At 45.5% G+C, this 15,824-nt stretch overlaps 1 protein-coding gene across 1 annotated transcript in view; it reads right to left on the bottom strand.

The window, feature by feature from the left end:
* The window catches only part of GAD2 (glutamate decarboxylase 2), a 91,999-nt gene that overhangs the window by 58,538 nt on the left and 17,637 nt on the right, over positions 1–15,824 (bottom strand). The window contains exon 8 of the mRNA XM_055274927.2: positions 3,745–3,824. Within this exon, the coding sequence (XP_055130902.1) occupies positions 3,745–3,824 (80 nt within the window). The remainder of the gene's footprint in view (positions 1–3,744; positions 3,825–15,824) is intronic.

The following is a 15,824-nucleotide window of genomic DNA, read 5'->3' as shown; positions in this document are numbered from 1 at the left end:
CTGGCTGGCTTGGTGGGCTCATCCAAGACCTCTTCTGCGGTCACACCTGATTTTCACAGGAGTAGGAGCAGTGATACCGATGCTTTGAAGAGTAGAGTCAAGAGCCCCTACTGCTCTGCCAGTCACCTCTCAGCCCCCTGGGGTTCACTGGAGAACACCAGCTACCGAGGCTAGCGAGGAAGACTGCCTAGGCCAGCGGGCCACGGCCCTCTAGGTGATTCTTCCCTCAACTCCAGGCTCCTCACCCCTAACAGATCAACTACAGATTAAGAAAATTTTAAAGTCATCTAAACATTTATTCTTCCAATTTTTAAAAGCCAGTTTTCTCTTCAAATCTCAGTTCTTAAGTACCTGCTAGTGAGGAACACTGGTAGACTTAAAAATATGAGGCAGCTCCCAGCACTTTGAGAGGCCGAGGCGGGTGGATCATCTGAGGTCAGGAGTTCGAGACCAGCCTGACCAATATGATGAAACCCCATCTCTACTAAAAATACAAAAACTAGCCAGGCATGTTGCGTGTGCCTGTAGTCCCAGCTACTCGGGAGGCTGAGGTGCAAGAATGACTTGAACCTGGGAGGCAGAGGTTGCAGTGAGCCGAGATAGCACCACTGCACTCCAGCCTGGGCAACAGAGCAAGACTCCATCCCCTCCAACCCCCAAAAAAGAGGCAATTTCTTCTCCAAAATGTGTTTGCCTCACTCCCGTCCTTTTATCCTTAATTCCTGTCTAATTGCTAGGGCCTCCCACTGGCCTTCCTGACTGAAGATCCTCTCGCCTATCTTGCCTCCTGAAGGGTGGCTTCACTCATGTTCTTCTTTAATGAAAATTCTTTCCAGTTACCTCGTTTCCAGACCTAACCAGTTTAAATTCTAACTTTAGCTCTCCTTGCCCCAAAAGAAAACATAACACCTTTCTTTTTTTCTGATTGCAAAACTATGTTCTCTGCCAACAATCAAACAAAATCAGGCAATATAAAAAAGGTGTAAACAAGAAACTGGTAAGCTTCTTTAATCTCATCACCCAGAGCTGAGTGGGGCAGGGAGCCCTTTTAGTGGTCTTCAGGCAACACTCTTAAGTGTGAAAATAAAGGGAAACGAGTTCCTTCAAGGGAAATTCCAGGCACTAGCGAGCCCAGAGAAGTAAACGATCAGCTTCTGAGGAAGTCAGAACCACAGGATATTTGATTCCCTGTAGAAACTAAAGGTAACGTCTTAACATACATCCTTGGGCTGTTTTTCACAAACCAGGACTCCAGGACTCCCACCAAATGGATTGGCTGGTACGTAAACCTCAGATGAGGGGAAACTGAGGTCTGAACTCTGACCACCTTTCTTTGCTCTAAATTTCTTCCTGAAGGGCCTGGAGGGAGGCACACCGCTGGGCCAGAGCTAGCATTCTTTTCAGCTGACCTCAAAATTTTAAGCAAAGCTGGTCTTCCTTAACCCACTGCAAATCAGAAAACCTTTGACTTTGGCTAATCCTGTAAGTCCCGCTTCCAGATATTCCACCCTTTCGGGCCAAACTGATATGTAACCACCATGTATTGATTTGCAATTTGCCTGTAACTTCTGCTATCCTGAAATTATCCCTGCCTTTAAAAAACCCTACCTGCAAGCCGTCGGGGAGCTTGAGTCTTAAGCATGAGCTGCTCAATTCACCTTGCTTGGTGCCCCGCAAATAAATGTCCTCCTTTCTCCTGCTGCAAACCTGTGTGTGGATGTTTGGCCTCACTGCTGCTGGCGAGTGAACCTCCGTTTGGTTTGCTAACAGAGGTAAACTGGCTTATTTTTAGAGCTTTCTTTCTTTCTTTCTTCTTTTCCTTTTTTTTTTTTTTTTTTTTTTTTGAGATGGAGTCTTGCTTTGTCGCCCAGGCTGGAGTGCAGTGGCATGATCTCGGCTCACTGCAACCTCTGCCTCCTGGGTTCAAGCGATTCTCCTGTGTCAGCCTCCTGAGTAGCTGGGACCACAGGCGCACATCACCACCCCCGGCTAAGTTTTGTATTTTTAGTAGAGACGCGGTTTCACCATGTTGGCCAGGCTGACCTTGAACTCCTGACCTCAGGTTATCCGCCCGCCTCGGCCTCCCAAAGTGCTGGGATTACAGATGTAAGCCACCGCCCCCAGCCGGATTTTTAGAGCTTTCTGAATTCCTCGTGAGCCACTGTATTTGCCATGGCTGCCCCTCCCCCATAGCTCTGCTAAGGCTTGGCTTCTGGACCCCACGAGGTGCTCATTCCTCCTTCTGTGGCTTTGTCCTCTTGTGAACAAGAGTAACTCCATCTTGAATAGGAGCTGGGGAAAATGAGGCTGAGACCTATTGGACTGCATTCCCAGACGGTTAAGGCATTCTAAGTCACAAGATGAGATAGGAGGTCAGCACAAGATACAGGTCACAAAGACCTTGCCAAAACCCCCCAAAACCAAGATGGCCACGAGAGTGACTTCTGGTCGTCGTCCTCACTGCTACACTCTCAACAGCACCATGACAGTTTACAAATGTCATGGCAATGTCAGGAGGTTACTCTATATGGTCTAAAAAGGGGAAGCATGAATAATCCACCCCTTGTTGAGCATGTAATCAAGAAATAACTATAAAAATGGGCAACCAGCAGCCTCCGGGCTGCTCTGTTTATGGAGTAGCCATTCTTTTATTCCTTTGTTTACTTTCCTAATAAACTTGCTTTCATTTCACTCTATGGACTCGCCCTGAATTCCTTCTTGCACAAGATCTAAGAATCCTCTCTTGGGATGTGGATCGGGACCCCTTTCCTGTAACAGCTTTGCTGCTGGTATTCAATCTTCTGTATCTGCCCTTGCCTTTCCCTCCACTTGTCCAACTCACTCCTAATTTTAAAAATTCAACTCAATTCCTGCCCGTTGCATGAAGCTTTCTAGGTCTTCTCAAAGTTCAAACGTGTACTTCGTGCCATGCAATTCAACCCTATAACTATCTCCTTCTGACGACACTGCCTCTTCCCATCTAGCTCACATCCTGGCAGGGAACCGGGATCACGTATTGTGCTTTTCTAGAGCCTAGTGACATGGTGGGCAATCAGTACACATCTGACTAATAAATACAAATAAATAAATAAATGGCCAATTGAGTGGCTTCCTTTAAATTTAATGAAAATTCTTAATGAAACTTAAGATATTGAATCTAATTTTTAGTAGGTTTCAGGCCTATAGGCCAGTGATTCTTTACGTGGACATTCTAAAATCTCCCCCACGAAGCACCACACTGAATCCCAGAGTCCCTGTGAAGTTCAGGTGTCAATTAAGACAGGGATTTCCCCTGAGTCCTCTGGTTCCAGTTGTTGAGTTGCTGGTGCTTTATTTACTTCCTGCTCCCTATACTGCGTCCCCTCCTGTAATCACCCCATCAAGCTTACACAATCTATGGTGCCCAAAGTGATGACACCTCCATAAATCAGTGCTCAAAGTGCCTGCTGTTGCTAACGTGCCCAGGTGATGAAAGTCTTTCTGCACTTTCTTGGTGTAGAATATTTTGATTGATTTAACAAAGGTTTTGATTCAGGCAAGGGCTGTGGAAGGCTCCATGGCATCAAGGAACCACATCTGAGCAACAGAAGCAGGAGCCCATGTTAAAAAGAAACAAAGGCTGCAGAGGCTGGGAGGGAGGTGGATTTGCTGCCCCATGGTCCTCTCCTATTTGCAGACCAAAAGGCACTACTTGCGTGGAATTTGCAAATTGCTAACCAACAAGAGTTGCCGATGCGTGCTCACCTCTCATCACATTTAATCAGAATCACGCTGTCTGTTCCAATCCCTAAGGCTGCAGCTCCCTTCTTGAGAGAAAAATGACTCTGTAAAAAAATATATATATATTTGCAATTAGTTCCATATAAAGACAAGATCCATTCCATTGGCTGTTTGTTTTCCGTTTTCCTTTTTTCATTTCTAGTCTGTTCCTCCAAAGCCTGGGCTGCTAAGAGAAGATGGCATCCTTCACTTGTGCTTTTTTAAAAATTGTGGTGAAACAGCCGGGCATGGTGGCTCACGCTTATAATCCCAGCACTTTGGGAGGCCGAGGCAGGCAGATCACAAGGTCAGGAGTTTGAGACCAGCCTGGCCAACATAGTGAATCCTAGTCTGTATTTAAAATACAAAAAGAAAATTAGCTGGGTGTGGTGGCGGGCACCTGTAATTCCAGCTACTCAGGAGGCTGAGGCAGGAGAATCGCTTGAACTTAGGAGGCGGAGGTTGCAGTGAGCCAAGATTGCACCATTGCACTCCAACCTGGGAGACAAGAGTGAAACTCTGTCTCAAAAAAGAAAAAAATTGTCGTGAAACAACATAACTTAAATGCCATCTTAACCGTTTTTATTTTTATTTTTTATTTTTATTTTAAGTTCCAGGGTACATGCTGGATGTGCAGGTTTGTTACATAGGTAAACGTGTACCATGGTGGTTTGCTGCACCTATCAACCCATCACCTAGGTATTAAGCCCAGCATGCATTAGCTATTTTTCCTAATGCTCTCCCTCCCCCTCCACAGCCCCAGTACCAGCCCCGACTGGCACCACTGTGCGTTATTAACTTTTTTTTTTTTTGAGACGGAGTTTTGCTCTTGTCACCCAGGCTGGCACGCAATGGCGCAATCTCAGCTCACTGCAACCCCTGCCTCCTGGGTTCCAGTGATTCTCCTGCCTCAGCCTCCCAAGTGGCTGGGATTACGCCACCATGCCTAGCTAGTTTTTGGTATTTTTAGTAGAGACAGGGTTTCACCATGTCGGCCAGGCTGGTCTCAAACTCCTGACCTCAGATGATCCACCTGCCTCGATCTCCCAAAGTGCTGGGATTACAGGCATGAGCCACTGCGCCCAGCCTTATTAACCATTTTTAAGTATACATTTCAGTGGCTTCAAGTATATTCACAGTGTTGTGCAAACCATCACCTCCATCCATCTTCAGAACTCTTTTCATCTTGCAAAACTAAAATTCCGTGTCCATTGAACAACTCCTCATTCTCCCCACCCCCAACCCCTGAAAAGCACCATTCCATTTTCTGTCTCTGAATTTAACTACTCTAAATACCTCACATAAGTGGAACATACAGTATTTGACTTTTTGTGATTGGTTTATTTAACTTAGTATAATGTCCTCAAGGTTCATCCACGTTGTAGCATATGTGAGAATCTCCTTCCTTTTTAAGGCTGAATGACATTCTACTATATGTACATACCACATTTTGTTTAGCTATTCATCCATTTATACAAACAGGTTGCTTCTACCTTTTTGCTATTGTGAATAATGCTACTGTGACATATGGGGGTACAACTGCCTCTTCAAGACTCTGCTTTCAATTGCTTTGAGTAGATACCTAGAAGTGGAATTACTAGATCATACAGCACTTCTATTTTTAACTTTTGGAGGAACAACCATACAGTGCTCCATCGTAGCGGTACCACTTTACATTCCCACTCCCAGTGGACGAGGTTTCCAACTTCTCCACATCCTCACCAGCAATCATAATTTTCTGTTTTTGATAACAGTCATCCTAATGAATGAGAGATGGCAACTCATTATGCTTCGGATTTGCATTTCCCTAGCGATCAGTGATGTTGAACATCTTGTGCTTAGCATCATGTGCTTAGTGGCCATTTGTGCATCTTCTCTGGAGAAATGTCTATTCAAGTTCTTTGCCCATTTTGAATAGTTGTTTATTTAGTCTTTGTTCTTGTTGGGATTTTTGAGGGATGCTGGAAAGATGCTGGAAATTGTAAATGGATCCAATAACCCGACACACAGTAACTCAAAGCCAATTTTACATACAAGGCTTAAGAATACATCAACCACCTCCAGCAGCTATGTATTGTATGGCTCCCAGGCTTATATGTTACCAAGAAGTTACACTCAGTTTCTCCCAGGTTCAGTGAAACTGAGTACACTGAGGTAAGAGGACAAGTGACCCTAAATCTAGCACTCTTTATTCCAGTTGCTGGAGGGGCTATTTGTTGCACAGGCAACTGCCAAGCCTGAGTCAGGCTTTAAAAAAGAGGCATCAATTACTGGCTGGGGCAGAATGACTTGTCTGCGTGTACAGAACAGGCCACACTGCCAAGCCACCGCCAAAGTCTTTGTGCCTTTGGTTATTGATTCCGGGTAGGATTGTGTGTCTCAATGGTTGTAATCACCGTGCCATTTGGAGAGCTGAGAAAGGCTAACCTAAGCCCAGCTGTACTGCATCTGCCCATCAGCCTCTTACTGTTAACTACTCATTATTAAGCTGTCCAAAAGAAGAGCTGCTTCCTCAATTTACATCTCCAAAGGGCTGCTGACTGGAATTTTAAGTTAGGGATCCTAAGAGGGTCCTCTCTCTTCAAATGCCCACTTTTGTACTCTTCTGAATTCTCAAACACACAGCACAGGAACTCTTAACACATATATTTTTAGGGGGTATGTCTAATCACCAAGAAGAAATCACATTTATAACAGCAGCAAATAATGATGACCAATCAAGGAGACCTGGAGCTGTGCAGCTAGAAGCAATGAGAAAGGGCCATTAGCCTCATTTTACAACCTCAGAATGACAAAGTGAACAGTCATTACCGTGATACTTGGGAACTAGAGGAGAAAGCTTAATTAGATCAAGGTTTGTAAAGATGCATGACCTCCCCCACCAAAAAAAAAAAAAAATGTTTCTTTTTTGTGCATTTAGCAGAGCCCTGGGTGACCCCGAAGAGAAGGAGCTCAGAGGCAAGCTAAGTCTCTTACAGCCAGGAGGCAACAGAACAGAACAGCCAGCTGCCCCGACTAAGTAAGTGCAAGCCACTCAAATTATGCCCCTCTGTGAATGAGCTCTTAAGCACTAAACTGCAAAAAGGCGAACTGGGGATAAGTAACAGATCTGGTGCACCTGGTCAATGGGAGGACGTATTCTTGTCTAGTCTTTAATGAGAAAGAATAGGGGTTCTTAAATGAGGAGCAATTACCCAGAATAATTGATCATGGTACCAAATGCTGCAGATTTAAAGAAAAACAAATGCCCAGATAGAAAGCTTAAAGACAGGGAACAAAGGTGAGATGAGGCATGAAAAAGAAAATTAGGTAGCAAACATCGAGTCTGTTTATATTTTGAGGAAAGGGAGCAGAGAAATAGCTTAACGTTATTCACAAATAGAAAGGAATCCATGGAGAGGAAGAAAACTTGAGAGGAAAAAGCAATCTACTTAATGAGGGAGAAACAGTGAAGATAGCTTAAATGGCATGTCTCTCTGGGCCGGCGAGACCACATGTGGACAGTCACTTTTATTCCTTAGCACCATTTTGAATGGAACTACTTGTCGATGAACCAGAGGAAAACAGTGTCTGAAGAACAACCACCTGGATGCTGAGAAGGCTGGAAAGCACGTGTTTAGAGAGAACCTAGAGGGTTCTCTGGAAACAAATATAAAAATTGAACCAGTGGCCGGGCGTGGTGGCTCACACCTGTAATCCCAGCACTTTGGGAGGCTGAGGCAGGCGGATCATGAGGTCAGGAGATCGAGACCATCCTGGCTAACACGTTGAAACCCCGTCTCTACTAAAAATACAAAAAAATTAGCCAGGCGTGGTGGTGGGTGCCTGTAGTCCCAGCTACTCCAGAGGCTGAGGCAGAAGAATGGCATGAACCTGGAAGGCGGAGCTTAGCTTGCAGTGAGCCAAGATCGCACCACTGCACTCCAGCCTGGGCAACAGAGTGAGACTCTGCCTCAAAAAAAAAAAAAAAAAAAAAAAAACTGAACCAGTGATTCAACAGTATCTGCGAGGCCAACAACAATTGAGGGGAGATGTTTTAGCAAAGAATGCTGAGTTGGGCAACAACATCTGTCAGCAGCACATACTAGCAGACCACCCAGAGGAGTGAGGACACAAACCACACCTCAGAAGATAAAAACCTATTATCATCAAAGGGCCAAAAGGCCTTCTTTCCCTCAACGCAAGGAAGCTATTATACAGTTTTCCAAAATACCTCACTATACTTCAATTTTTTGTACTTCCACCTAAAAATACATGTGTGTGCACACTCATGCACATGCATACACATACACACAGAGGAAACTTGGAGAAAAAGGTAATGTGTTGGGGAAAGTTTTGTTAGAAAAATCAGATCCGTTTTTGAAATAAAAGATACCTCAGTTCTAAAAAAAAAAAAAAGAAATGAGCACAGGGCATTAGGGATATGTGACGTGGGTGGCCTTCAGGTGAAGGGCTGTGCCAAGCCTGGGATCGGGGGACAGGCTGCACTGGAGCACATCAGGCTGGAGAGGACAGCACCCCATTCCACCTAGCCCTAGACTGGAGGGTGTGGCATGAGCTCCTTCACTCTTCAATGGCTTCAGAAGACAAAATTCTGACCAAAAATTGGAAGCTACAAGAATTCAAATTTGTCCCAAAATAATCAAGATTCTTGTAATAATCAGTTGTTCATCAATAAAATGGCTGGGGAATGAGCTAATGAGAATACCTTCGTCCCCTCCCTGGATTTGGGAAAAATTACAGTAGAGCCTTGATAATAGAATCTAGTGCTTATTTAGGATTAAATCATATTTCTATTTAAGGACAATAGATATTAAAGCCCATATAATTTTTATTTTCTACTAAATGAAAGTCAAGATTGATGGAAGAATAATTTCTCTCTCTTTCTCTTTTTTTTTTTTTCTTTTTTGAGACAGAGTCTCACTGTGTCGCCCAGGCTGGAGTGCAGTGGCACGATCTTGGCTCACTGCAAGCTCCGCCTCCCGGGTTCACACCATTCTCCTGCCTCAGCCTCTGGAGTAGCAGGGACTAGAGGTGCCCGCCACCACACCAGGCTAATTTTTTGTTTTCATATTTTTAGTAGAGCTGGGGTTTCACCGTGTTAGCCAGGATGGTCTCGATCTCCCGACCTCGTGATCCGCCCACCCCGCCTCGGCCTCCCAAAGTGCTGGGATTACAGGTGTGAGCCACTGCACCCATCCACATTTTTTTTTTTTTTTGAGATGGAGTCTCACTCTGTTGCCCAGGCTGGAGTGCAGCGGCTCAATCTTAGCTCACTGCAACCTCCGCCTCCTGGGTTTAAGTGATTCCCCTGGCTCAGCCTCCCGAGTAGCTGGGATTATAGCTGGGATTACAGGATTACCTGCCACCATGCCTGGCTAATTTTCATATTTTTAGTACAGATGGGGTTTTCCTGTGTTGGCCAGGCTGGTCTTGAACTCCTGACCTCAAGTGATTTGCCTACCTCAGTCTCCCAAGGAAGAGTAATTTCTCTTTTAAAAAAATATATGTAGGTAAACCACACACAGGTTACATGATTCAGCTTATCCTTAAAATATGCACAAATAAAGGATTTTATAATTATAAAATATTTGTAATTAAAAAAATAAGCAGTCTTTCTAGGTTTGAGTGGGATGAGAATATTCAGCTACGAGTGAGTGAGAAGCAGCGTATCAGGCTAGAGAGGGCAGCGCCCATCCCTCCTAGCCCTAGACGGGAGGTGCAGCATGAGCTCCTTCACTCTTTAATGGGGACAGTAAATCTCATTCCTTTAGAGATGGTGGGAGAGTTAAGGTGAGTGGTAGAAAGCTCTGAGACAAACTAGTTTAGAATCTTGGCATGCTGGTTTCTCCTCCTCTATTAGAATTGGGACAAGACATCTGGAAAGCCATATCAATTATTTCAAGCCATTGCTGATTTCATCCAAATATTTAACTGAGACTGAGATTCGACTGCCTAACAGATCACAGGGTTTCAGGCACAAGCCTCTGCTGGGCTTGGAGGACACAGATTATTAAGACAGTCCTCAGTGCCTGGCGACCTACCCTACCTCATCTTCTGTCTTTGTTCCCCTCGATCTGTCTACCTGGTGCGTTGGCCTTCCTGGTCTTCTGTGAGCTTGCTAAACTTGTTCTCGCTTCTGAGTCTTTGCACTTGCAGTTCATTTTCCTGGAAAACCTTCCTTCAAATACTTACATGGTTCCATCCCTCATTCAATGTAGGTCTCTGCTCACATATCACCTCCACACAGAGATATTTTTATGACCATCCTGTAAAGTAGCTGACTACCATCCTAATCTAATCACCACATGACATTATTTCTAATACTAGTTCACTGTGTGTCCACTAGGAGAACACAGCAGCCTGCATGAGGGCGAAGACTTTGTCATAGCGTATAGTTGACAAAATATTTGTTGAATTTGTTGACCACATACTCAGATAACAAGTCCAGGGAAATGTCACTATTTATTGCCATAACTATCTGGCCACAAATCCCAATGTTGAAGTGTGGCTCTGGTGGACTCCGTGGACCCCAATGCCTCGAATCTAAAGCCTATTCTAAAAGCAAGACCAGGGGTCTTCTTGGCACCTGCCCCAGAAGGCCTACGCTGGGGCCCTGCCCAAGCTGGAGGCAGCTGTGTGTCCACGTAACCAGGCCAGCTGCTAGAGGAAAGAAAGAAACAACACAGAGACCTCAAATAAAGAGAAAGTACGCACTGGCTGGGAAATCTTAGCTCTTAACTCTTCTGACATCCTATCAAGCATTCTACCTTCCAGCTCTGAGATCCATCAATTGATCAATTGTCCTCAGGCTTGATTCTTTTGTTCCAACACCCTTTGTGGGTAGAATTAGTGGGTGTGTGGGGAATGGGGATCATTATATATTGTCCCCAACAAGTAGATCTTGAAGCCCAGCCTATCAATGAGCTGGAATCTGCCTATTTGACCCTTCCTCATGCTTCCTGACCGCCCCCCTCCACCCCCTGGGCCAATCCCTCAGCAGTTGCAGTTCTGACCACATCCTCCTCCTTCACACCCTTCTGACACCTCCATTTGCTTGCTCCTATACAGTACACCCTAAGATTTGAGGGAAATGATAGCTACAGCTTTCTTAGAAAGACTGGTTGCCTCTGTCCTTACTTCTGCTCACCAACTGGCCCGAAAGAACATTCTCTTGCTAAAGCATCAGGTTTACAAAGAAGCTTGTGCTCTGGGAGACCACCTCATTGGTTTCTAATTATGATGATCTGGAGGGGAGGGGACCACCCAGACACATTTTTAGAGACTGTGTGATTCGCAGGTGATGTGGATCTGTACACAGGCACGTCTGTGAAGCTGCTATCTTATTAGTCACACTCAGTTCTGACTAGTAGGTCAAGGTGGCCCCATTGTGAGCTTGTACCCTAAATAGGTGTCAAATGAAAGGAATGATGTGAGGCTGGGCGTGGTGGCTCACATCTGTAATCCTAGCACTTTGGGAGGCCGAGGCGGGTGGATCACGAGGTCAGGAGATTGAGACCATCCTGGCTAACACGGTGAAACCCCGTCTCTACTAAAAATACAAAAAAGTAGCCGGGCATAATGGCGGGCGCCTGTAGTCCCAGCTACTCGGGAGGCTGAGGCAAGAGAATGGCGTGAACCCGGGAGGCGGAGCTTGCAGTGAGCCGAGATCGCGCCACTGCACTCCAGCCTGGGCGGCAGAGCGAGACTCCGTCTCAAAAAAAAAAAAAAAAAAAAAAAAAGAAAGGAATGATGTGTACCAGGTTAAGTTTAACATGAAAAGAGATCCAAGAATGATCTTCAGTGACAAATGTGAACATCAGTACTGAGTATGTCTTCAGTCATTTTGATCACTCTGTGGACAACAATTATTTCTATGATTTGTGGATCATGAAGAGTGAATGAAAGTGTGTAATGGAAAGAGGTGATGTGAGGCACAATGATGAGGGTTTGACACCTGCTTCTATTTAGGCAAATTACTTTCTCATGCTGAGCCATGATTTGCTCAGGTGCAACGATGAAGTCCTTTCTTGGCAGAATTGATGTGAGAAGTGTAGCTGTGGCATGTGCTGTGTCTTACATATCAGTTTTTGGGCTATCCCCAAAAAGGGTAGCCCTTCCTATCCTCCCATCCTCCTACCTAATGTGATACTGTCCTCAGGTCTCCCTCATTACCTCGAGTGGCATTTTGAAATCTTCAAACACAATTCATGTCAATCCCTTTCTTTTGTGTGTGTGTGTGTGTGTGTGTGTATTTGAGATGGAGTCTCGCCCTGTCACCCTGAAGTGCAGTGGTGCGATCTCAGCTCTCAGCTCACTGCAACCTTTGCTTCCCGGGTTCAAGCGATTCTCCTGCCTCAGCCTCCCAAGTAGCTGGGATTACAGGCGCCGCCATTACGCCCTGCTAATTTTTGTATTTTTAGTAGAGGTGGGGTCTCACCATGTTGGCCAGGCTGGTCTCAAACTCCTGACCTCAGGTGATCCACCTGCTTCGGCCCCCCAAAGTGCTGGGATTACAGGCATGAACCACTGCGCCCAGCTAATTCACTTTACTTCTTAAAATAAATATGTGTACGTAGGGAAATCTCAAAATTATACAAGTAGCAGTCTAGGATCTAGGCTCTCCCAAGGCTGTGGATCCTTGAGTGTTGCTCTGGCACTTTGAGAGGAAGGGCACGTCCTTCTTAAGGAAATCACTGGCCCCGACTCCGCTCTCCCTGCTCCCTCTCTCGCCTCCTGGCTGGGCTCAGCTCCTTCTAACGACAGTGTCATCTGTGAGGGGCTCACCGAGAGCCATGCACAGTGCACTGCCCTTCCCATGTATCATCTTGCTTCATCCTCCCCACAACTACAGAAGCTGGGTATCATCATCTCCATTTTACAGATGAGGAGGAGACGAAGGGTCACGCCTTGGGAGGTGGCAGAGCAGGGCCTGTCACCATTTCATCAATTCCAAAGCTCACAGGCTTTATCACTAACCTGGAGAACAATAAGTCTGTTCAGCCACTTTTGACCTGGCATTGGGAATAAGGGAGCATCCGTCACCTGGCGTGGATGGGATCTCAGGAGCCCCTTCCCATCCCTTTCTTCCCCAGAACAAAGGATGCTCGCTGAGAGCGGGCACTGGGTGTGTTCTGCCCACTGCTCTCTCCCCCATGCCAGAAGCAATGCCTGGCGCCTGCAGCACTAAAGGAAGGAAGGAATAAAGGAAGCATCTCTCTGCACAGTGGCTGAGTTGTGTCTCAGCACCTCACGCCTTTGCCTCTCTGAGTGCGATGGGAATATCTCCAGGAGAGGCAATGGGGAGGTCTTACCTATCGCTTACATCTCAGCATGGCTTTCGGGTTCTTTCCTGAGAGGAGGTTTGGATGGACTGGATAGAGGAGAAAATAACATGGACGTGATGAGGGCCCTGAGGTGAGAAGGAGGTAGGAATGCAGCACTAGAGCAGGGGTGCTGAAGGTTAATAGATTTAGCCCACAATTTCACTCACTGTCAGTTCTGACTAAGGGGGAGCAATACATTTTGTGGAAGTCATCTGTTTCCAAATTGCCCAAACAGCCCTGTTTCCAAACAGGTCACTGTTTAAAAGAATTTTTTAAAGGAGATCTATTTTTGAAACTAAAAACCTCTCCAATAATGATATGTGAAAGTCATCTTTCTGGCTGGGTGCGGTGGCTCACGCCTATAATTTCAGCACTTTGAGAGGCTGAGGCAGGCGGGTCACCTGAGGTCAGAAGTTCGAGCCCAGCCTGGCCAACATGGTGAAACCCCGTCTCTACTAAAAATACAAAACTTAGCCAGGTGTGGTGGTGGGCGCCTGTAATCCCAGCTACTCAGGAGACTGAGGCAGGACCATTGCTTGATCCCGGGAGGCGGAGGTTGCAGTGAGCTGAGATTGCGTCATTGTACTCCAGCCTGGACGACAAGAGTGAGACTCCATCTCAAATAAAAAAAAAAAAAGAAAAGAGAAAAGAAAGCCATCTTTCTGAAGATGTGGTGGCTCAAGCCTGTAGGCCCAGCTACTTAGGAGGTGAGGCAGGAGGATCGTTTGAGCCCAGGAGTTTGAAGCTTCAGCAAGCCATGACTGTGCCACTGTACTCCAGCCTGGGTAACAGGGTGAAATCCTGTCTCTAAAATAAAATAATAAACTAAAATAGAGCAATTTTGAGAATTACTTCCCCACAGAAGTGGGTCGAAGTCACAAGGGGCCTCAGCAGAACATTGGCAACTGGTTCCGGGGGACGTGGGTGTGGGCCGGGCTTGGCGTGTGAAGAGTGGAGTGAATTAGTTATGGTGATTTGCCTATGAAGAATATGTTTCCTAGATGAGATTATGCTGTTTCGTGGAAGCTATTTCTGGACGAGCTTGTGCCACACAAGAAATAAGAGGAATTTGGAATCGAGCTCATGGTTTAGGCTTTCAAAGGATTCAGAGCTGGAGATGTGAATTATTGAGCTGGGATCTTAGCTTCCCTCTAAACCTACTTTCAAGAGAGAACCTAAAACTCATCAAGTTAATTTTTGCCAAGGCTTTGTATGACTGAAGATTTGGGGAACAGGATGAGATTCCAACAAAGGATGTGTTGAACCAAAGGATATTTAAGATCACTTTCAATTCTGAGATTTTGTGATTCTATATTTTACAGAAAAGTAATATTGGAATTCTTAAACGCTTGCCACAGAAAGACTAGTTGTTCAATTTAGTCTTATTCAAGTTTTACAAGAAAACAGTTGATTCAAACAACCAGAAAAATTTAATAGGTTGCCCTCCTCATCAGATAAGTGAAGGTCTAGTCTGTGTTGGTGGCCAGAAAAGAAGTGGGTAGCTTTGGTGGAGTGCAACAGAGAGAGAGTGAACGGTCATTTAGAAAACAAAATGACTCTTCCCTTCATGAATATGTGAACGTTTCTGGTTGGATGCAGAAGGCCACAGAGTCTCGCAATGTCGTTCCCATCCCTATGGCTCTAAACATGCCAAGTTACAAACTCAGTGCTCAGATTGGAAGAAGGGATAGTAATGTGACCTGGTTCAGTAGATCAGGAAATTAGCATGAGAATAACCAACATGGGGCCGGGCGCGGTGGCTCATGCCTGTAATCCCAGCTTTGGAAGGCCAAGGCAGCTGGATCACCTGAGGTCTGGAGTTCGAGACCAGAATGGCCAACACAGTGAAACCCTGTCTCTACTAAAAATACAAAAAATTAGCCGGGTGTGGTGGCATGCACCTGTAGTCCCAGCTACTCAGGAGGCTGAGGCAGAAGAATCGCTTGAACCAGGGAGGCGGAGATTGCAGTGAGCCAAGATGGCGCCATTGCACTCCAGCCTGGGTAACAGAGAGAGAGTCCATCTCAAAACAAACAAACAAACAAAAAAAGAATAACCAACATGGGGAAAATGGGATTTAAGAAAGGATGCTACAAGTGAATTTAGAGCAGCTAGCCAGAGAGAGGCGCTCAGGACATCCAACCCAGTAGTAGAAAGAGCAGTGTTGGGCTGGCCACTATGCTAATCTCTTCAGTGATGGTGTCTAATTGAACCCAACAGTCCTATGAGAAGAGCATTAATATGACTTTCCTTTCCCAGATCAGAAAACTGAGGCATAGCAAGATTAAGTAACTTGTCCAGTGTCACACAGCTAGTACGTGATAAAACCAAATATTTCAACCTGTGTTTGTCTTATTCCAGAGCCTATCCTTAGATGACACATCAAATGAATTATTTTTCAATTCAATAAAATACACTGAATGCAAAAAAAAAAGTTTATAAAGAGCAGTGTTGTATTACTGAGAAATTATTGAGGCTTCGAATCTGGCTCTGCCATTGACTGGCTGTGACACCATGGGCAAATTATCCCCCACCTCTGGGGCTTGGTGTCTTCATCTGTAAAACAAGGTGGGTTTTTTTGGTCTTTTTTTCCAAGGGAGTCTCACTCACTCTGTTGCCCAGTCTGAAGTGCAGTGGTGCGATCTTGGTGTACTGAAACCTCTGCCTCCCAGGTTCCAGTGATTCTCCTGCCTCAGCCTCCCGAGTAGCTGGGATTACAGGTGCCCACCAACACACCTG

Source organism: Symphalangus syndactylus, chromosome 4 (assembly GCF_028878055.3).
Source record: "Symphalangus syndactylus isolate Jambi chromosome 4, NHGRI_mSymSyn1-v2.1_pri, whole genome shotgun sequence".
NCBI lineage: Eukaryota > Metazoa > Chordata > Mammalia > Primates > Hylobatidae > Symphalangus > Symphalangus syndactylus.
Note: the sequence above shows the minus strand (reverse complement) of the source record. Positions and strands in the feature narration are given on the sequence as shown.